This window comes from Caretta caretta, chromosome 26 (genome assembly GCF_965140235.1).
Source record: "Caretta caretta isolate rCarCar2 chromosome 26, rCarCar1.hap1, whole genome shotgun sequence".
In the NCBI taxonomy this organism is placed as follows: domain Eukaryota; kingdom Metazoa; phylum Chordata; order Testudines; family Cheloniidae; genus Caretta; species Caretta caretta.
The window spans coordinates 12,294,035-12,315,804 of record NC_134231.1 but is presented as its reverse complement, the minus strand read 5'-3'; the positions used below and the strand labels follow the sequence as shown (position 1 = coordinate 12,315,804).

The following is a 21,770-nucleotide window of genomic DNA, read 5'->3' as shown; positions in this document are numbered from 1 at the left end:
CTGCCATGTACATTGGTCAAACTGGACAGTCTCTACGTAAAAGAATAAATGGACACAAATCAGATGTCAAGAATTATAACATTCAAAAACCAGTCGGAGAACACTTCAATCTCTTTGGTCACTTGATTACAGACCTAAAAGTGGCAATTCTTCAACAAAAAAACTTTCAAAAACAGACTCCAAGGAGAGACTGCTGAATTGAAATTAATTTGCAAACTGGATACAATTAACTTAGGCTTGAATAGAGACTGGGAGTGGATGGGTCATTACACAAAGTAAAACTATTTCCCCATGTTTATCTCCCCCCCACCCCCCACTGTTCCTCAGATGTTCTTGTCAACTGCTGGAAATGGCCCACCTTGATTATCACTACAAAAGGTTTTCTCCTCCCCTTCCCCCCTCTCCCTCCCCCCCCCCCCCCCCCCCGCTCTCCTGCTGGTAATAGCTCACCTTAAGTAATCATTCTGGTTACAGTGTGTATGGTAACACCCATTGTTTCATGTTCTCTATTGTATATAAATCTCCCCACTGTATTTTCCACTGAATGCATCCGATGAAGTGAGCTGTAGCTCACGAAAGCTTATGCACAAATATATTTGTTAGTCTCTAAGGTGCCACAAGTCCTCCTTTTCTTGTTGGAAGTCAGGGGAGTTAATCTGGTATGAAACTACCAAGGGCAATCAGAATCTGGCCCTGTGTGTGAGGCAGCCGCTGTTCGGAAAGAGTGTTTCAGGAGGCAATGTTCTGTATTGAGTGGTACATTCAGTCATACTTAACTTGGTCCCTGGTGTCCAGATGTGGGTCTCAGAGCTACTCAAATAATAGTGTTTGCTCTTTAATGATCTCAGTACATGGGACCTGGGTAAAGGGTATACAGGGGCCTTGACTAGCGCTGTGCTAGGTTCACTGGCAGTTCGAACAATGGAAAAGGTTTTGGTTCATGAACATCCACCACCTGGTGAATCACTAGCATAGGGCAGACCCAACCATTTAAGACGGGAAGTAAGACCATCGCAGAATCCATCTGAAACAAACTGGTGGGACATAGGCAGTGTTCGGCTTTGGTGATTACACTGGGTTCATACCCCTCTTCACACGAATAGAGGTTTGGGGTTGCTAGTTAACAGATAGCCTGGACCCTAGTTTTGTATCTCAGCCAAAATAAACCACCAGCATTTGCATTCTCTTGTGCGAGGGTGGGACACTGGCTCTAACTTGACTCATGGAAGACTGCCACCTGCTGAGTCACGAGCATCATTTCCAGCAACGCAGAGATGTTCCTTGGGGAATGTCTACACTGCAAAAACATCCCCACAGCAGTGACTCTCAGAGCCTGGGTGAGCTGACGCAGGCTTATGCTAAGGGGCTAAAAATAGCAGTGGAGACATTCGGGCTCAGACTAGAGCCTGGGCTCTGAAATCTTGCAGGGGGGGGCAGGATCTCAGAGCCCAGGCTCCTGACGGAGCAAGATCATCTGTGCCGCTATATTTAGCCCCACAGCCTGAACCCTGTGAGCTGGCGGCAGTTCACCTGGGTTCTGAGACTCGGTTCCGCAGGTCTTTTTTTTGCAGTGCGGACGTATCCTTAGAGGCTCCCGTAAAAGTGCTCATACCTTTTGATTTGGTAGGATCTGATAGGCTCACAGCATAAATCTGTTATAAGTTATTTGATTGTGATTGATGCATCCGATGAAGTGAGCTGTAGCTCACGAAAGCTCATTCTCAAATAAATTGGTTAGTCTCTAAGGTGCCACAAGTACTCCTTTTCTTTTTGATTGTGATTGTATCTCCACAGAGCTAAATGCAAACACTTCTTCCTAGGGAGAACAGTTCACCCTTCTTTAGTTGGAGGTGACGCTGCTAACATTGAGGTATCTCAATATTAATACTCTTCCTGAATAGAGCTGGGGTAAAGTTTTGCATCAGAACAGTTTTCTGTCCAAAAACTGTTGATTTGACCTAGTCAAAGTGTTCACAGAAACATGTTGCCATTGATTAAAATTTGTTTTCAAAAATATCTAAATGAAGTGTTTCCAGTATGCTCAAAGTGTTCTAATTTGACCCTGTTGAATTGTTAGATTTTATTTCCAAACAGTGCTTTCACTTCAAAATCTATAAGAAGTTGCAATCAAAACAAACTATTTTTTATCTTCTTGTCCACCCAAAATGAAGTTTGGGTGAAATTTTGAAGTGACCTTTTGGAACAAAAACCTGTTTCACAATCACGGAATTTCCCATCAGATGGAAATTCCAGTTCCAGCACCGCTCTAGCCCTAAATAGCACTCAAGGGGATTCTCCTTCATCCTTTCATTAGGAGCAGATATCAAGTCGATTGAAGCCAATGGAGACACACCCATTAACTTCAGGGGGTGTGGAAGCCAGATCTTAGCAGTCTGAGACTTGTTTTCACTTATAGTGCTGCAGCTGTGCCTCTGTGGTTCTTTGTGAAGACACTACCTACACCAATGGAGAACTTCACCTCTCAGCGTAGTTAATTCACCTCCACCGGTAGCTATGTCAACGGGAAATGTCTGTACCAGGAGTTCAGTCGTGTCACTCAGGGGTTTGTAGTGTAGACCAGGGCTTTGCATGTGGGAAGCTTCGCCAACCATGAGGGGAAGTTACAGAGGGATGCGTGGGGAGGAATGCTGATAATTGAGCAACTCCTCTGAAATAAACTATTTCCCCATGCTAATTTTCCCCCTGCTGTTACTCACACCTTCTTGTCAACTGTTTGAAATGGGCCACCCTGATTATCACTACAAAAGTTTTTTTTCTCCTGCTGATAATAGCCCATCTTAATTGATTAGTCTTGTTAGAGTCGGTATGGCAACCCCCACTGTTTCATGTTCTCTGTATATATATATATCTTCCTACTGTGTTTTCCACTGCATGCATCTGATGAAGTGGGCTTTAGCCCACGAAAGCTTATGCTCAAATAAATGTGTTAGTCTCTAAGGTGCCACAAGGACTCCTCGTTCTTTTTGCTGATACAGTCTAACACGCTGAATCCTTTGAAATACACTCCCACCTGTCATCAGTGGGGTGAGGAAAGATGGCTTTCATTAGCCTTTTGGAAGCCTTCCCATTATAATCCTTGCTACATAGAGTAAAAGGGCCTTGCGTTCTTTGATCTAACTTTGAGAGAAAATGCAAATCCAGTTTGTATTCTATATGCAATCATATCTGAGCACATGAGTTGGCTAAATACACCTATGACCCATTCCTTCCAGTAATCCCTTAATTTGAAACAAAATCTGGCTCCATTAAGTTTCTTTAGTGTTTTTTATCTTCAGCGATTCCTGTGCTAGTGAAGCCCTTGATTTAACTTCCCTGGAGTGTGAAGCCTCTTGTTAAATCACAGAACATGCCCAGCAGGGCAAGAGTCCCACAATGCCCTGGGAATGCTCCTTAACCGTCACCTGCAGGGACAGCGAGAGGAGAGTTCAGTCTTTGGCTTCTCTGTGGTAGCTGCCAGTTTGGGATAAGCCGTGGTTATGATTTTTGTTGTTATAATATGGACACATATCTACTGAGAGTTGGTCTCTGAGTCACTCTCCATTCAGAGGACACTTGACAACAATCAGATGGGTCGTATGACCTTATGCTGCTCCTCTGCACAGGGATGAATTTCACCCTCAACAAATTCTCTATGAACCCTTCATTGCTCTAACAAAAAGAAGCCTGTTTCCTATGACATCTACGGTACTATTTGTATTTCCATCACATTAGTGACATCATGCACTATGGGAAACAATATCCATCTTCTATCCCACCCTGAGCACAGGTTTCAATGAACATAAGAACATAAGAATGGCCATACTGGATCAGTTGAATGGCCCATCTAGCCCAGTATCCTGTCTTCCAGTAATGGCAAGAGGGAATGACCAGTATAGGGCAATTATCAAGAGATCTGTCTCCTGTAGTCCAGTTTCAGCTTCTGGCAGTCAGGAGTTTAGGGATACCCGGAGCATGGGGTTGTGTCCCTGACCATCTTGGCTATTAGCCATCGATGGACCTGTCCTCCAAGAACTTAGCTAATTCTTTTATGAACCCAGTTATACTTTTGGCCTTCACAACATTCCCTCAGCAATGAGTTCCACAGGTTGACTGTGCGCGATGTGAAGAAATATTTCCTTCTGTTTGTTTTAAACCAGCTGCCTATTAATGTCATCGTGTGACCCCTGGTTCTCCTGTTACGGGGAGGGGTAAATAATACTTCCCTATTCACTTTCCCCACACCAGTCATGATGTTATAGACCTCTATCATATCCCCTGCTGATGTCTCTTTCCTTTTCTTTTTGCGAATACAGACTAACACGGCTGTTACTCTGAATCCTAAAATGAACAGTCCCAATCCTTTTAATCTCTCCTCATACAGAAGCTCTTCCGCGCCCCTAATAATTTTTGTTGCCCTTCTCAGTACCTTTTCCAATTCTAATAGATCCTTTTTGAGATGGGGCAACCAGAACTGCAGGCAGTATTCAAGGTGTGGGTGTACCATGGATTTATATAGAGGCACTATGATACTTTCTGTTTTCAAATCGCTCTCTTTCCCAATGGTTCCTGCCCAAATAACTGTGCCAGCACCATGAAAGGCTTTTGCATCTCCAAGGGCAAACAGAACAGCTAAAGCTTCCACATGATGCCCACTGCCAGCTAACACACCCTCAGGGGACTCTATCTTAATCTTTTATTAGCAGGCTATAAAGCGGATGGTGTGGATCTCTGCCAAGCCAGGATCATTGAGGGCAGGCCGCCAAGTCCTGTCAGTAACCCATATCGGACTGAACTGCTAACAACATAATGGCCTGCCCGTGCATGCAGGGTTACCAAACAAGTTTCCAAAAGTGCTTAGCAATCTACAGCACTTACTGAAGTGTGTGTCCTCGGTAGGGGCTGCGGGATGCTGAGCCCGTTGGAAAATCGAGCCACTGCATGTAGGTGCCTAAATGGGAGCTGTTGGGTGCTGTGCTGCCATCATTTGAAAATCGGTCCCCACGCTGGGTAGCTAAAGATGATTTCCACTGAAGAGTGAAAATGAGTCAACGTTAGTCTCTGCCACTCATCGGGTCACTCCTTTCACTACAGCATAATATTAATATAACATAGAAGATGATTCATATCAAGAGCTACATTCAGGTCAGAATTAACAGCCCATTTACACAGGAGCCTTCTGTGTTTGTCAGATGTACAGCTCATGTGATTCAGTGATTAAAAGACACACAACTGGGGCAGATCCTAATTTTTCAGTCCTCACGCAGGCAAAATTCACTTTCAAGAGTAAAGAGTAGAGGGCCTGGCTCTTGACTTTCAAATAAATGAATCCCCTCGCTGTCATATAGAAGTCACCCAACTTCCAGTTATGAACAGACTATATTAATAGGATATTCTAGTATCTTGTAAAATACTTTACATCCTTTTACTATCAGCTATAGAAGGGGCGATATTATTAATCGCTAGACCATAGGACCTGGAATAGACTCCTGGATTCTATTCTCAAATCTGCCACTGACCCATGTGACCTTATGTGAGGGTTAGTAAGTGCCTCAGTTCTGGTACATGAGGATTTCAGCCTAGTGTTGCAACAGAGCAGCTTCCAAAAATTAGTTCAGCCGGTAGAGCATGTTTGTTACCTTTTATGTTATCCTTAATGTCAAACACCGGCATCTGTGAATGACCAGGGTAGTAGCAAAGGAGTAAATGTGGCACGACTCAAACAGAGAGCAACTGAAGAAGCTTCATGCAAATATTTGCAGACCCTGAGTTTTCATTTGTGCTGGAAATGGCCCACCTGTTGATCACTTTAGATAAGCTATTACCAGCAGGACAGTGGGGTGGGAGGAGGTATTGTTTCATATTCTCTGTGTGTATATAAAGTCTGCTGCAGTTTCCACGGTATACATCTGATGAAGTGAGCTGTAGCTCACGAAAGCTCATGCTCAAATAAATTGGTTAGTCTCTAAGGTGCCACAAGTACTCCTTTTCTTTTTGCGAATACAGACTAACACGGCTGTTCCTCTGAAACCTTCTCCACAAGTTGGCTGTTATTTGCAAATAATTTAAGGACCAGTATACGATCATGTATTTTCTCCAAGCTACAGCACTTTTGAATTGTAACAGCATGATTGCAACACAGTGATGGGAAATATCTTTTAAATCCTGACTGATGGTGGTGATATTTTTGTCATTTTGTGAGAAGAGAGGGAATTATATGGTAAGAGTAGAAAATAGGTAAAATAGTGACATCTAGTGTTACATTGCAGCTGTTGGCAAAAAATCCCTCTCATCACTAATAATCAGATTCTCAAAATAGCAAAATCTGTCCCTAAGTTCGGTATTTAGGAGATGAATACCTTTTCATGCAGGTTATGATCCACACCAATCTTACACTCAAGTCAACCGGCCGATCACAGTGAACTCTGAGTAACAAAATTGAGGATTAACCTGCTGAAAAGCCTATAACAAAATTGCCATGTTGCCAAAGTGTGTGTGTGTGTGTGTGTGTGATGAATGAATGAATGAATGTCAACTAGAGACTAGATCAAAACAGCCAAAATCCTTTTAACTGAAACTTTAGATACATCTGAACCCAGGTTTCCTGCAATGAATATTTTCTTACTCATTGAAGGAATTGAAATCAATTTCTGATCTGTTAGACTGTTATAAATGTGTAGTAACTCTGTTGAACTGCAGATTTACACCAGTGTTAATGAGATCAGGATCTGGCCCTAATCAATAGTGGACAGAGTAAAACCTTGGCCAGGTAATACATTGTTAGAGCAATCCTAAAGAGTGTGGGGAAGAAAGGAAGTATTGTATTAACATGGGCCAGGACCCCACTGTGCTAGGGACTCAACAAAGAGACAGTCCCTACCCCAGATATGAAAGGTATTTGGAAAGGTTTCTAGAGCAACAGAGGCAGCATGCTGTTCTGTCCACAAAGACAAGTATGCAAGTACCCAAAGGATGGGAGCAAACCCATGTAAGAATTAGCAAGAAAGTGTGCATGGTGCTGATTGTAAGGGGGCTGAGAAAATAAGCCCCACACTAGCGTCAATGCATTGAGCAGGAGGTTGTTGGATATGATGGGGATCTTGTTTAGATACTTGTTATACCATTAAGGAGAAGGAGGAAGTTTGCTACCTAAGTGGAGATGGGCTCATGCCGCAAAGTTTGGACTTAGATCTCAACCTCCGTAAAACCTGAGGAGTGTGGTTTGGATCCCGAGTTTAGGTCCAGGTGCAAGGTTTGAATAGATGTTTGTTCGGGTGTAAAAACAGGGGATCTCTGGTGTACTGGCCTAGGAAGCATGGAGTGGAATAATGCCTTATTAGGACATATCATCTGTGAACAATAAAAAAGAACAGCACGAGAGAATCTGCCACACACATGCTGTAGCTATTCTGGGGTGAACCAGAGGACTTTGGTCTTCTGGGCTATCAATGTGGGAGCTCACAAGAGCATTACATTTAGTGGAGATGTAAATATTAATATTTTGTTCTTTCATGGCACTTTTCATCTGAAAATCCACAAGTCTTACCATAATCCTGTGGTGGTATTTTACATATGGGGAAACTGAGGCACAGAGAAGTTAAATGACTTGCCAAAAGTCAGAGGTGGAACCAGGAACACCACCCAGATCTGTATCGCTTGGTGCTGTGCTTTAATTACTAGATAATTCTGCCTCCCATAACTAAATAGAACACAGCAGATTTGATAAATGAGTGATAAAGAGAGACTCTGCCTTTAATTTCTTGGCTCCAGTTCTAGCCACTGTAGTGAAAGTGAATGTTCCCAGCTCACGTGTGCCTTGGTATATGCTCTAGTTCAACCACAAAAGATATGGGTTTAATGCAAGAATTATGGGGTGAGATTCTATGGCCTGTCACACTAGGTGATCATAACAGTCTCATAGGCTCATAGACTTTAAAGCCAGAAGGGACCATTCTGATCATCTAGTCTGACTTCCTCCATATTCCAGGCCACAGAACCTCACCCACCTGCTTCTGCAAAGGCCCATAACCTCTGGCTGAGTTACTGGAGTCCTCAAATTTTGGTCAAAAGACTTCAAGTGACAGAGAATCCACCATGTACTCTAGTTCAAACCAACAAGTTACCCATGCCCCATGCTGTAGAGGAAGGCGAAAACCCTCCGGGTTGTCTGCTGATCTGATCTGGGGGGAAATTCTTCTGCAGCACCAAATGTGGTGATCAGTTAGATGCTGAGCATGTGGGGGAGACCCACCAGCCAGACCCAGTCCCTTCTAGCCAATGAATATATGGTGCAATAGGTGGTTAATGAATATATTAAGTTTAGAATCACACTTGCAAAGTGTGCACATTTATTATAAAAAGAACAGGAGTACTTGTGGCACCTTAGAGACTAACCAATTTATTTAAGCATAAGCTTTCATGAGCTACAGCTCACTTCATTGGAAGCTTATGCTCAAATAAATTGGTTAGTCTCTAAGGTGCCACAAATACTCCTGTTCTTTTTGCAAATACAGACTAACACAGCTGCTACTCTGAAACCTGACATTTATTATAGAATCATAGAATATCAGGTTTGGAAGGGACCTCAGGAGGTCATCTAGTCCAACCCCCTGCTCAAAGCAGGACCAATCCCCAACTAAATTATCCCAGCCAGGGCTTTGTCAAGCCTGACTTTAAAAACCTCAAAGGAAGGAGATTCCACCACCTCCCTAGGTAACCCATTCCAGTGCTTCACCACGCTCCTGGTGAAAAAGTTTTTCCTAATATCCAACCTAAACCTCCTCCACTGCCATTTGAGACCATTACTCCTTGTTCTGTCATCTGCTACCACTGAGAACAGTCTAGATCCATCCTCTTTGGAACCCCCTTTCAGGTAGTTGAAGGCTGCTGTCAAATCCCCCCTCACTCTTCTCTTCCGCAGACTAAATAATCCCAGTCCCCTCAGCCTCTCCTCATAAATCATGTGCTCCAGTTCCCTAATCATTTGCATTGCTCTCCGCTAGACGCTTTCCAATTTTTCGACATCCTTCTTGTAGTGTGGGGCCCAAAACTGGACACAGTACTCCAGATGAGGCCTCACCAATGCCGAATAGAGGGAAACGATCACATCCCTCGATCTGCTGGCAATGCCCCTACTTATACAGCCCAAAAAGCTGTTAGCCTTCTTGGCAACAAGGGCACACTGTTGACTCATATCCAGCTTCTCATCCACTGGAACCCCTAGGTCCTTTTCTGCAGAACTGCTGCCTAGCCACTCGGTCCCTAGTCTGTATTTCCACAGACCCTTTAAGACTGCAGAGCTGCAGCAGATGGATGGTTATTTCTTGAGCTGTTTCAGCCACATTATAGTGCACTGACAGTTTCATACATCCTTTATTTCCTGTTGCTCTAATCCCAGTAATCCAAAACAGACTGTGCTTTCCTGTTTGACCTGATGCAACTCCTTGGAGTGCTCGGCATCTCATAATTTGAGAGCATTTGCCTTTCTCTGTAACTGAATTATTCCAATTTACCCAGGGCTTTGGAGCTGTGCTCCGGCTCCACTCCACCTCCAGGCAAAAACCTGCAACCCCACTGCTCCGGAGCTGCTCCACGCTCCAGCTCCGGGCTCCGCTCCAAAGCCCTGAATTTACCTCTAGTTTAATGAGCTCTCTGGAAAAGCCAACCTGCAATGCTATTTTTGCTGATATATTAGGTCCAGCTCCTCAAAAGTATTTAGGCACCTAATTTCCATTGATTTCAATAGGCATGAGGTGATGGGCCTGAGTGAATATGGACCCAATCTTGCAAACCTCTGCACACGAGTGACATTACACATGTGATTACTCCCAGTGATTTCTATCTAAGGTCAGTATCAGGCCCTCTCCACCATAGTATCTGAGTGCTTCACAATCTTTAAGGTAAAGGAGGACTTGTGGCACCTTAGAGATTAACAAATTTATTTGAGCATAAGTTTTCGTGAGCTACAGCTCACTTCATCGGATGTGTCCTCCAGACACCCCTGGGAAGAGTATTATTCTCCTCTATATCAGCTGGGGAACTGAGGCACTCAGGCAAGTTACTGGGTGTTAGGTACGCAAATACCTAAGGATCTGGGCCGAAGTGACTTGCCCGGAGCTGACAGGAAGCCTGTCGCAGAGCATGGGTTCCCTCAACATGGGTTACCTGGCTCTCTCTATGGAGCATGGAAAGAAAACCGAGGAGGGGAAGGTGCCCCAGTGCCTGGCCTCAGCCCCCCATTATGCACTGGGAAGGGGAAGGCACCCTCAATGCAGGGCTGCAGCCACCCCATTATGCACTGGGGGAGGGGAAGGTGCCCCCAATGCAGGGCTGCAGCCCTCCCATTATGTACTGGGGGAGGGGAAGGTGCCCCAATGCAGGGCTGCAGCCCTCCCATTATGTACTGGGGGAAGGGAAGGTGCCCCAATGCAGGGCTGCAGCCCCCCCATTATGCACTGGGGGAGGGGAAGGCGCCCCCAGTGCAGGGCTGCAGCCCCCCACTATGCACTGGGGGAGGGGAAGGGGTCCCCAATGCAGGGCTTCAGCCCCCCAATTGTGCACTGGGGGAGGGGAAGGCGCCCCCAGTGCAGGGCTGCAGCCCCCCCATTATGTCCTGGGGGAGGGGAAGGCGCCCCCAGTGCAGGGCTGCAGCCCCCCATTATGCACAGGGGGGAGAGGAAGGGGCCCACATTGCAGGGCTGCAGCCCCCCATTATGCACTGGGGGAGGGGAAGGCGCCCCCAATGCAGGGCTGCAGCCCCCCATTATGCCCAGAGCCGGGCAGATCCCCCCCGACCCACGGCTAACCCCCTTTCCAGCAAGCGGTGAGAGGACCCTGTCTCCTGTGCTGTCCGGGGGCTACCCCAGCCCGGCCGCGGCCAGCGCCCCCCGGCGGAGAGCGGGGCCGGGGGCGCCCTGCGGCAGCCCCAGGTGCGGCTCCTTAGGGACGCAGCGTGCGAGCTGCTTAGCGCGGGCTGCGGGCCAGCGACTTACCCCCGGGGCCTCCAGCGCAGCGTCTCCAGGGGGGAGCGAGACACCTGTCCTAGGGCTCCCTGCTGCCCCTCCCCCGGCTGAGCCAGGTAACCCCCCCTTGCTCCCCCCCTCCACACACAGAGGGGGTGAGCAGGCCCCCACTTCTTCTATCCCCCTCTCCCGGGGGGGGGGCGCCTATTGTATTCTCTATTGACTCCTGCACCCCCTCATCACAGGGAAGTCATGCACATTTTGGGGGGGGGAATGCTAGGGCACCCCCATTGCACCTCTGTGGAGTCCTACACCGCCAGAGTCATAAGTGGGCAAGGGACACCCCGGAAGAACTGCTACTGCCCCTTCTTGTGTTTTCTGGGGGCTCCCAGAGCGGCTGACCCTCACCCCCCCCCACCCTGGTGAGAAGTGCATTCCTCCACTGTATTTTCTGGGGGCTCCCAGAGTGGCTCACGCCCCCACTCCCCGTGAGAAGTGCACCCCTCCATTGCATCCTCTGGGAGGGGTTCCACTGTGGCCACCCCCAAAAATAGAGCTGGTGAGCTCTGTGTTACCCAGGAGGAGGTATTTAGTGCCCTCTGCTCCCTGGGGCTGTCAGAGCAGCTAGCCACTGTTCCCAAAATACCCCACAGGTGAGTAGTGTCCCCTGTTATCCCTGCTAGGTCTCCCTCCCCAGACTCCCATGTTCCTGCCCAAAGGAATAGCCAGTCCCATTACCTGGGGCCGTGAGCAGAACAAGGAACGCGCTCGCTCTCTCTCCCCCTACCTGAGGTGCTCCCGTGCCTTCTTGGACCTGAGGGGCAACTGATTTGCTTTGAGACCTCACAGATGGCGGAGCAAGCGTCCGAGGAAGAGGAGCCGCAGCAGCACCAGGTGCCTCTGTTGGTGACCCCCGTGCCTGAGGTGCTGGGAGATGTCCTGAGCGAGCAGTTTGGCCCCCTCCCGTTCATGGCAGCCATCACCAGGATGAAGAGGCAGGCCTCCGGGCACTACCTCTCCACCGAGAACCTGGAGGAGGTCTTGGAGAGGAGACAGGCAGCTAACGCCAAGGAGAGAGAGAGGGTAAGGGGCCTCTTGTTCCCCCTCAAAAATAAACTGCTGCTTTTTGTTTTTTAAAGCTTCAGTGGGGCCAATAAGCTGCTGGTGAACCGGCTGTGGGAGGAAATGAGTCTGAACTTCTACATTTTATTTCTGTGACGTTCCAGCAGGATCCAGTGAGCAGGGTGGGAACGTGGTGGGAACAAGGTTCATGGTGTGAAGAAGGAGATCCTGATCCATGACTACAGTAATACAGAGAATAAGGGGAGCATTTTTCTGCCTGCAGTGGATGGGGTTGTGAAATTCTCACCGCAGTCTGGGCTTCAAACACTTCAAATCGTGGAGGGATGCTGATACAAAATTTCAGTTCCTGCTCAACTCTTCGCTAAAGGGTGCAATTAATTATTAGCGTCTAGCTTATCTTTGGCTCCTACGGAGATCTCTAAATTATTATTCAATGCTTCTGTTGGGTGATGCTGTAAAGGTGCAGTCAGCTCTGGCTCCCCTTGTGCAAGGTCAGGGGTGGGCAAACTTTTTGGCCTGAGGGCCACATCTGGGTATGGAAATTGTATGGGGGGGTCATGAATAGTAATGTAATAATAATAATAGTAATAGTAATAGAAACAGGGGGTTGGTGTGCAGGAGGGGGTGAGGGCTCAGGCTGGGGTTATGGGCTCTGGGGTGGGGCCAGAAATGTGGAGTTCAGGGTGCGGGAAGGGGCTCTGGGCTGGGGCAGGGTGTATGTGTGTTTGGGCTCCACCTGGGGGTGTGGGCTCTGGGGTGGGGATGAGGGACTGGGGATGCAGGAGGTTGCTCTGGGCTGGGACAGAAGGGTTCAGAGGGTGGGTGGGAGGGATCAGATTTGGGGCAGGGGGTTGGGGTGCAGGAGGGGTCGGGGAGAAGGCTCCGGGTGGCGCTTACCTCAAGCAGCTCCCGGAAGCAGTGCCATGTCCCTCCTCTGGCTCCTATGTGGAGGCGCAGCCAGGCGGAGTGGGGGCTGCCCCATCCTCAGGTGCCACCCCTGCAGCTCCCATTGGCCGTGGTTTCCTGCTTCCTGGCAGGAGCTCGAGGGGTGGATTAAAACCTCTAAAGGGCTGGATGCAGCCCTGGGCTGAAGTCTGCTGACCCCTGTGCTAGGTGCTGTCGGACATAATGACAGTCTCTGGGTCTCTAAAGAACTTAGAAGGTAAGAGTGAGGTTTTTTTACCCTTCCTTTTGGAATGACTTCACCCCCGCCCCAACCGATGCAGCTCCCCAACTTTCCCTGTGCGGCCTTCTTCAAATTAATCAGATTTGATACTGTTAGCCTTGCTACAGTAGCAGCTCCATGCGCAGAGCTATTCCTCAAATCAATGGGAGCTTTACACCTGGGGCAGCTACAGAAGAGGGCCCATGACATGTGCCTGGTCGCTTGGTTCAGCAATAGGTGTTCTTTGAATGCTTGTGAAAGTGATTCTTATCTGCAAATGAGGAGTGTGCACTATGTATTCTAGATAACCTATCCAAATAGAGAGATGCCTGGGTGATCAGCACTTGCCAAACATGTGTGCAAGCTTGCTTGTTGCTGCAAAAAACTGTTTTTGGAAGACCTAGGTGTACAAGCAACACTAGAGATTTCTATTTGGCTTGTCACCTACTCCCTCAACATTCGCTCAGTATCAATAATGTTATGGTCTCTGTGCAAAAGACTCTGATGCAACAAAATAACCAAGTTGTTATGAACAAAACGTTAAGAGATTCAAAATTCACAGCAACTCTAAGCTGGCACCGTAGCGAGTACAGACTGAGGAGAGAGAACTAAAAGGATGCACGGTGTCAATGCAAAACCCATTTGGCAGGTGAGTTTCAAAGAATGGCATGCTGGCGGAAGTGCAGCGTATCAGAATGCTGTGAAGCATCTGGGATGGTTAGAGTGGTCAGTAAACACAGCTGCAGCATGTGCAGTACGTCGTTACTTTCAAACATTGTCAGATAACTAATTGCGAACACAACTTGGTCCAATATGCCGAAGGTCCTTGCCCGCAGCTGGAGTCAGATCCTGTGCGCACACCTGCACCAGTAGTCCTTCTGGATTCAGCGGAACTACTCACGAGTTACTTGCTTGTGTGTAAAGTTGTCTATAGCGTTGTGGCCTAAGGCCCAGATGTTTACAGGTGTTTCTGTGCAGTCAGTGTTGCCACGCTAAACCGATTTAGGAGCCTCAGTCTCATTCTCAAAGAGGAGCGAGGCACTAAAAGGAGTTGGCCATTAATGGGATTTGGGCTCTAAGTATCTAAATCCTTTTGAAAATGAGACGGGGGGCTTCTAAATCGGTTTAGCATTGCGAGGCTGAACGCAGCAACGCCTAAGTACCTGGTGAGCTTAAAGCTTTCACGTCAGAATTGCTGTGAATTGGAGCAGTGATCGTCTTAGGCATTCTGTTCCTAATAGACCTTCTTGTTTAATGCTGCAGCACCCATAGTTCCAGCACCTATGGCCTCAGCTTTGCTATTTGATCATAACTGTGTGGTTACCTTTGTTTTCCCCAGGACACGCAGGTGGTGGATTATCCCACATATTGTTACTAATTCAATTGCACTTTATATTAAGGTTCCATTTATAAAGAGTTAATCAATGACTGATGCATGCGGTAGATGGCACATCAGTGGAAGGTATTACAGATGGTTACAAGCCACCTATCCGTGTGTTAGACTCTACAACCATCGATTAAGCATTTATTGAAACTGCATTTAATCTTTTCATAAAAGGCCACCAATTATTCTTAATGCAGAATGTAACGGATCTATTCAGTTTAAAATGAGCTGCCTTTAAAAGTTTCCCCTTTTCACCACTGGGTGGAGTTCTGCAGCTACCGGGCTAAATTTTGTTTAATTTCCTCCTTCCATATCTTGGATAGATAAAAAACTTGAACAGTGGCTTTTCGAAGCTGAAGACCATCGTGCCTTTGATACCTAAAGACCGGAAGCCTAGTAAGGTCGACACACTTAAAGCAGCCACGGAATATATACGCCTGCTCCACTTGATTTTAGAAGAAACTGGAGGCTTTGAGGTACACAAGAACCTTTCCCTCTCTGTAAAATACATCTGTAATTCTCTCAAAGGGTCGTGGTACCAGCATGTATGTGACTGCAACTTAATGACTCTTAATGTCATCACTAACATCCAACCAGAATTTGAGCTTAATTCATGCGTATCTTGCATTCAGTATTTAATATAATATGTGTTAAAACATCATACCCCCTTTCTACCTGTCCCTTCTACTTCGCAGATGTTTAATTGCAAAATAAAGCAGCACTTTAGCAATTGAAAAGCTGCCATTTTTAATGTTAAATGTATTGTATTTGGTCAGCTCTCCCTGCCATAGATGCTTCCTGTCAGTTACTGATTCATAGGAATACAAAAGTAGCTGGGTTATGAAACAAACCTTTTGTCATAAATATAAAGGGAAGGGTAACCACCTTTCTGTATACAGTGCTATAAAATCCCTCCTGGCCAGAGGCAATATCCTGTTACCTATGAAGGGTTAAGAAACTCAGCTAACCTGGCTGGCACCTGACCCAAAGGACCAATAAGGGGACCAGATACTTTCAAATCTGGGGAGGGGGAGAGGCTTTTGTTTGTGCTCCTTGTTTACTGTGGTTGTTCTCTCTTGGGACTGAAATCCATCTTCATAGAATCATAGAATATCAGGGTTGGAAGGGACCCCTGGAGGTCATCTAGTCCAACCCCCTGCTCGAAGCAGGACCAATTCCCAGTTAAATCATCCCAGCCAGGGCTTTGTCAAGCCTGACCTTAAAAACCTCTGAGGAAGGAGATTCTACCACCTCCCTAGGTAACGCATTCCAGTGTTTCACCACCCTCTTAGTGAAAAAGTTTTTCCTAATATCCAATCTAAACCTCCCCCACTGCAACTTGAGACCATTACTCCTCGTTCTGTCATCTGCTACCATTGAGAACAGTCTAGATCCATCCTCTTTGGAACCCCCTTTCAGGTAGTTGAAAGCAGCTATCAAATCCCCCCTCATTCTTCTCTTCTGCAGGCTAAACAATCCCAGCTCCCTCAGCCTCTCCTCATAAGTCATGTGTTTTAGACCCCTAATCATTTTTGTTGCCCTTCACTGGACTCTCTCCAATTTATCCACATCCTTCTTGTAGTGTGGGGCCCAAAACTGGACACAGTACTCCAGATGAGGCCTCACCAATGTCGAATAGAGGGGAACGATCACGTCCCTCGATCTGCTGGCAATGCCCCTACTTATACATCCCAAAATGCCATTGGATTTCTTGGCAACAAGGGCACACTGCTGACTCATATCCAGCTTCTCGTCCACTGTCACCCCTAGGTCCTTTTCCGCAGAACTGCTGCCTAGCCATTCGGTCCCTAGTCTGTAGCGGTGCATTGGATTCTTCCATCCTAAGTGCGGGACCCTGCACTTATCCTTATTGAACCTCATCAGATTTCTTTTGGCCCAATCCTCCAATTTGTCTAGGTCCTTCTGTATCCTATCCCTCCCCTCCAGCGTATCTACCACTCCTCCCAGTTTAGTATCATCCGCAAATTTGCTGAGAGTGCAATCCACACCATCCTCCAGATCATTTATGAAGATATTGAACAAAACCGGCCCCAGGACCGACCCTTGAGGCACTCCACTTGATACCGGCTGCCAACTAGACATGGAGCCATTGATCACTATCCATTGAGCCCGACAATCTAGCCAGCTTTCTACCCACCTTATAGTGCATTCATCCAGCCCATACTTCCTTAACTTGCTGACAAGAATACTGTGGGAGACCGTGTCAAAAGCTTTGCTAAAGTCAAGATACAATACATCCACTGCTTTCCCTTCATCCACAGAACCAGTAATCTCATCATAGAAGGCGATTAGATTAGTCAGGCATGACCTTCCCTTGGTGAATCCATGCTGGCTGTTCCTGATCACTTTCCTCTCATGCAAGTGCTTCAGGATTGATTCCTTGAGGACCTGCTCCATGATTTTTCCAGGGACTGAGGTGAGGCTGACTGGCCTGTAGTTCCCTGGATCCTCCTTCTTCCCTTTTTTAAAGATTGGCACTACATTAGCCTTTTTCCAGTCATCCGGGACTTCCCCCGTTCGCCACGAGTTTTCAAAGATAATGGCCAATGGCTCTGCAATCACAGCCGCCAATTCCTTCAGCACTCTCGGATGCAACTTGTCCGGCCCCATGGACTTGTGCACGTCCAGCTTTTCTAAATAGTCCCTAACCACCTCTATCTCCACAGAGGGCTGGCCATCTCTTCCCCATTTTGTGATGCCCAGCGCAGCAGTCTGGGAGCTGACCTTGTTCGTGAAGACAGAGGCAAAAAAAGCATTGAGTACATTAGCTTTTTCCACATCCTCTGTCACTAGGTTGCCTCCCTCATTCAGTAAGGGGCCCACACTTTCCTTGGCTTTCTTCTTGTTGCCAACATACCTGAAGAAACCCTTCTTGTTACTCTTGACATCTCTTGCTAGCTGCAGCTCCAGGTGCGATTTGGCCCTCCTGATTTCATTCCTACATGCCCGAGCAATATTTTTATACTCTTCCCTGGTCATATGTCCAACCTTCCACTTCTTGTAAGCCTCTTTTTTATGTTTAAGATCCGCAAGGATTTCACCGCTAAGCCAAGCTGGTCGCCTGCCATATTTACTATTCTTTCGACACATCGGAATGGTTTGTCCCTGTAACCTCAATAGGAATTCCTTGAAATACAGCCAGCTCTCCTGGACTCCTTTCCCCTTCATGTTAGTCCCCCAGGGGATCCTACCCACCCGTTCCCTGAGGGAGTCGAAGTCTGCTTTCCTGAAGTCCAGGGTCCTTCCCTGTGTCAGGATCCTGAACTCGACCAACTCATGGTCACTGCCTCCCAGATTCCCATCCACTTTTGCTCCCCCCACTAATTCTACCCGGTTTGTGAGCAGCAGGTCAAGAAAAGCGCCCCCCCTAGTTGGCTCCTCTAGCACTTGCACCAGAACTTCATTTTCTCTTTCTTTGCCTCCACTTTTCAAGTGGAAAAAGTAACAGGGAGGATGGGTTTTCCCCCCACTTTCACTTTACCTTTATCCAGTAGCAAAAAAGAGAAGGAGGCGAAATTCCAGTGCCCAAACTTTTTTATTCCCCCCCCCCCCCAAAAAAAAAACCCTGAAAGGGTAAAATTTTTTATTTGAAATAAAAACTGGAGTTTTGAAACTTTCTATTTTTTCTATTCCACCCCCCCCGGGGGGGGGAAGGGAAACGGAGGGGATCCCAATTCCGCCCCCCCCCACTGGCTTTAGTCCTTCAGCCTTTTAGATTTGGAGGTAGCTTCCAGATTGGCTAGATCTAAAAATACTTCAGTGAAGCTTTCGGGAAGGTACGTGAACCCGGTCAGGGTTTGTATGAAGAAGCCTGCAGAATGGAGCAGAAAGCTGGAGACGCACGGAGCCTTCACGATAGGGTTGGCCCTCCAGTGTTTTTTATGCACTGCAGCATTTTGTCATGAGCTGCAAGTATCTTTGAGGGAAGTCCTAAAACTCTGCATGTGTATAAAGAAGTTTAAGCTGGCATAATTTACATGCTAAGCATCTGGAAGAAGGTCTATGTTGAAGCAGGGGGGTAGTCTACTTTCAGTTCCATATTCTTGCTCTCTCCTGGCCTCTTGGTAATTGAGTTGCACAAACTTAGATGCCTGTATGCCCAATTTGACACTGAGCCCAACCCAGAGGTGATATGCACTGAGGAGTGGGAGTCTGATGTCCCTATCTGCATAACCTGTATGCTGTGGGGGCTAGAATATGGTACAACTTACCCCCTGGGATCCTTCTAGGATTTCTAAGACTCCTGTTCTACGAAGACACCTTCAGCCCTCATCTCTCATATTTAAGGTTATAGAGATTATTCTTTGTTACCACTTACTCTCTGTTTTAGTCCTTCCTTGGCTCCTGTGTAGCAGCTGCCATCCTCCCTTTTTTTTTAAGGAGGCCAGTTGGGTTGGCTTCTTAGTACTGGTTTCTATATGTAATGGCTTACTGCAGTAGAGACATCTGCAATACCTTGTTTGGGGGATGGTTACCTAAGCTGTCCAGTCTTTACGCTGCCTTCTGTTGCTTCTAGAAATTGGAAGACCCTGTTGATCAGGAGTTAGCCAGCAGCGTTTCCATGCCCGTCTCCTTAGAGGAAGGTTTTGGGGGAAATGCCTTGCCACAGAGCGCCAGCTGTTATATCAGGACTGAAAACGACATGAGCGTACCTTGGACAAGCAATGCAGTGGAGAGCCCTGTGTATGTGTGGGGCCGGAGCATCCTTCCTTCTTACTTGGGGATCGTACAAATCCAGAAAAATGGAAGGCTGGTAAGAGCGAATGTCTGAGTTTTATAGAAGTGGGGCGTGGGGGTGTATGTTCCACTTGCTCTGTAGGTGAATAGATCATAGACTTGTAGAAATGTAGGGCTGGAAGGGACTTCAAGAGGTCATCTAATCCATACCCCTGTACTGAGGCAGGATAACCCCATACCTATACCATCCCTAGATGTACTATTATAACCTTATTTTTTTGACCTCTAGAGTCCTAAATGACCTGCAATCTTCCGACATGGGAGATTGCTCTCCTTGTGTGATGCTGCCATAGCTGTGATCAGCAAAGGTGCTTGAGTGGAAAGGAAGTAGGTGTGGCTCTACTGAAATGTCCTTAAGTTGCATCTTTCTCTCTTGCCTGTTGGTCCACAATTGCTTGAATCTGTTGAGCTCTAGGGCATGTTGCAAAGTCCACCTCTTCTCACAGGCATCCAGAGAAGGCTTGGGTTTGGGCAGTTAGAGGGTGGGGGATTTTTGTTGAATTTAATTCTCTTGGCTGGCTGGCTTTATGTGGATCACGTTTTTTAACTTTGGTTTTTTGGAACACTTTTTTAATGAATTCTTGTAGTTCAAATTTTGCGAGTATGTTTAGATCTCATGTTAGGTATCTAAAAAGTGAAACCAACATTATGCACTTGTCTGTCTAAATTAGGCACCTAAATAAGGGGGTTCCCCCAGAGGTGCAGTGCACATGTGCTTCCCCATGACTTTAACAAACTGGATGCTCAGTAATTCTGAAAATCCAGCTATTCAATGAAGGACCCTTCCATTAGAGCATAAGGGGTTTTAAAAATTGTACATCCTTGTTTAACATCAGGCTTCTGAGTTGCTCCATCCCAAGACCCTTATTGTAAAGTTCACCTTGTGGGAAAAAGATCCTTTTTTAAAAGTGCTGTAATCATTAAAATAGCATGAGGAGGAGGGCATTGTGCATTGGCCAGGCCTCTGAGAAAGCTGCAAAGCTGGTTTCCAATCTTGTAATTTAGAGTTCTACAAAGTACACAGTAGTTCACACAAACAAGTACTTGGCTGCAGGCAACTCTGTTTTATCTGTAATTGTAACAGACGAGAGCATGAGAGGAAGTTTCAGATATTGATTCAGAATACAACTTGCTTCTGTTAGCTGAGGCTTTATTATCATTATTACAGGTCTCAGAGTAGCAGCCGTGTTAGTCTGTATTTGCAAAAAGAAAAGGAGGACTTGTGGCACCTTAGAGACTAACCAATTTATTGGAACATTTATTTGAACTACAGCTCACGAATGCTTATGCTCAAATAAATTATCATTATTGTTTACGAAGGCACGTGCCTAACTGCAAACCCTGTAGCTTTTCTAGTATTCATCGAGCTCAGGTCTATTCAGCTTGTGCACGTCTCTTTAAGAACTGTCCTGCTGCATTTGCTTTCAAATTTGATTTAATGCAATCCTCAGAAGCAACTTCATGAATATCTTTGAATAAAGTGTCCGAATTTCTTTTTTTAAAGGTGTATCAAACAAATCACTAAAATGGCCAGCTCTCCTGACTAGGCTGAAGTAAGTTGTCTGTACTATCTAATAACCTGGTGCAGGGCATTTTTAGTTTATTTGCTGTCCGATTACAGTGCACGGAGCTTGATACTACAAATCCTCATGCAGTACTAGGTGGGAAAGCACAGGTGTCTGCTCTCCATAGTGAGTGGAGGCTCTGGGCCAGCTGCTGGAGCTATCGCTGATTTATGCACGCTGAGGATTGGGCCCGAGGTATGGCTACAGGAAAGATGGTGTTTCCTCTGCCGTGTGTTGGCATGCCTCCTGCATCTGCTCCTTTGCAATTTGTGAGGGTAAAAATCAAGGGGTGGCATGAAAGTGGAGGGGATGAGCCCCATCATAAATAAATCTAGGTAAGCCTCTGAGGGTGTCCACATTCTAGGTATATCTTGCTTAATAATTTCAGGGGCACCAGGCATTGATGTGCCTTGGTCCCTCCTATTCTATGCCTGTGTCATTGAACAGTCTAATCTCCTGTGAGCTGTAATCTTTTGGTTGTTGGCTTTCGTGTGCGGGTGCTGGGTGATGCTAGTGGCCTGTAATACACAGGAGGTCAGATTGGATCATCGGGTAGTTCCTTCTGGCCTTAAACTCTGACTCTTGACAAGCCCTGCCACTAGATATTTTTTTCATTGCCCGGTAACTTTACTTCCTAAAACTGCTCCAAGTTATGGTCTCTTAACCACACTGTCTTTCAGGTGTCAAACACTATGGATTCGTGGATGATCTTCTTTTCAAGTGAGATTTAATGAAAACTTGAGTTTCCCGGGATGGGTTTTTTTTGCTTTACGAAAACTTTATTTAAAAAATTCAATAAACTACCAGAAGCTGAGTGTTCTCTCTAGCTTGTGTTTTTTTTCACTCTTGAAGCCTGA

General features: G+C 46.5%; 1 protein-coding gene across 1 annotated transcript in view; it reads left to right on the top strand.

The window, feature by feature from the left end:
• The window catches only part of FIGLA (folliculogenesis specific bHLH transcription factor), a 69,480-nt gene extending 48,607 nt beyond the window's left edge, over positions 1 to 20,873 (top strand). The window contains exons 2-5 of the mRNA XM_048829548.2: positions 11,808 to 12,041; positions 14,914 to 15,066; positions 19,128 to 19,364; positions 20,853 to 20,873. Of these exons, the coding sequence (XP_048685505.1) occupies positions 11,808 to 12,041; positions 14,914 to 15,066; positions 19,128 to 19,364; positions 20,853 to 20,873 (645 nt within the window). The remainder of the gene's footprint in view (positions 1 to 11,807; positions 12,042 to 14,913; positions 15,067 to 19,127; positions 19,365 to 20,852) is intronic.
• The last annotated feature ends 897 nt before the right edge of the window (positions 20,874 to 21,770 follow it).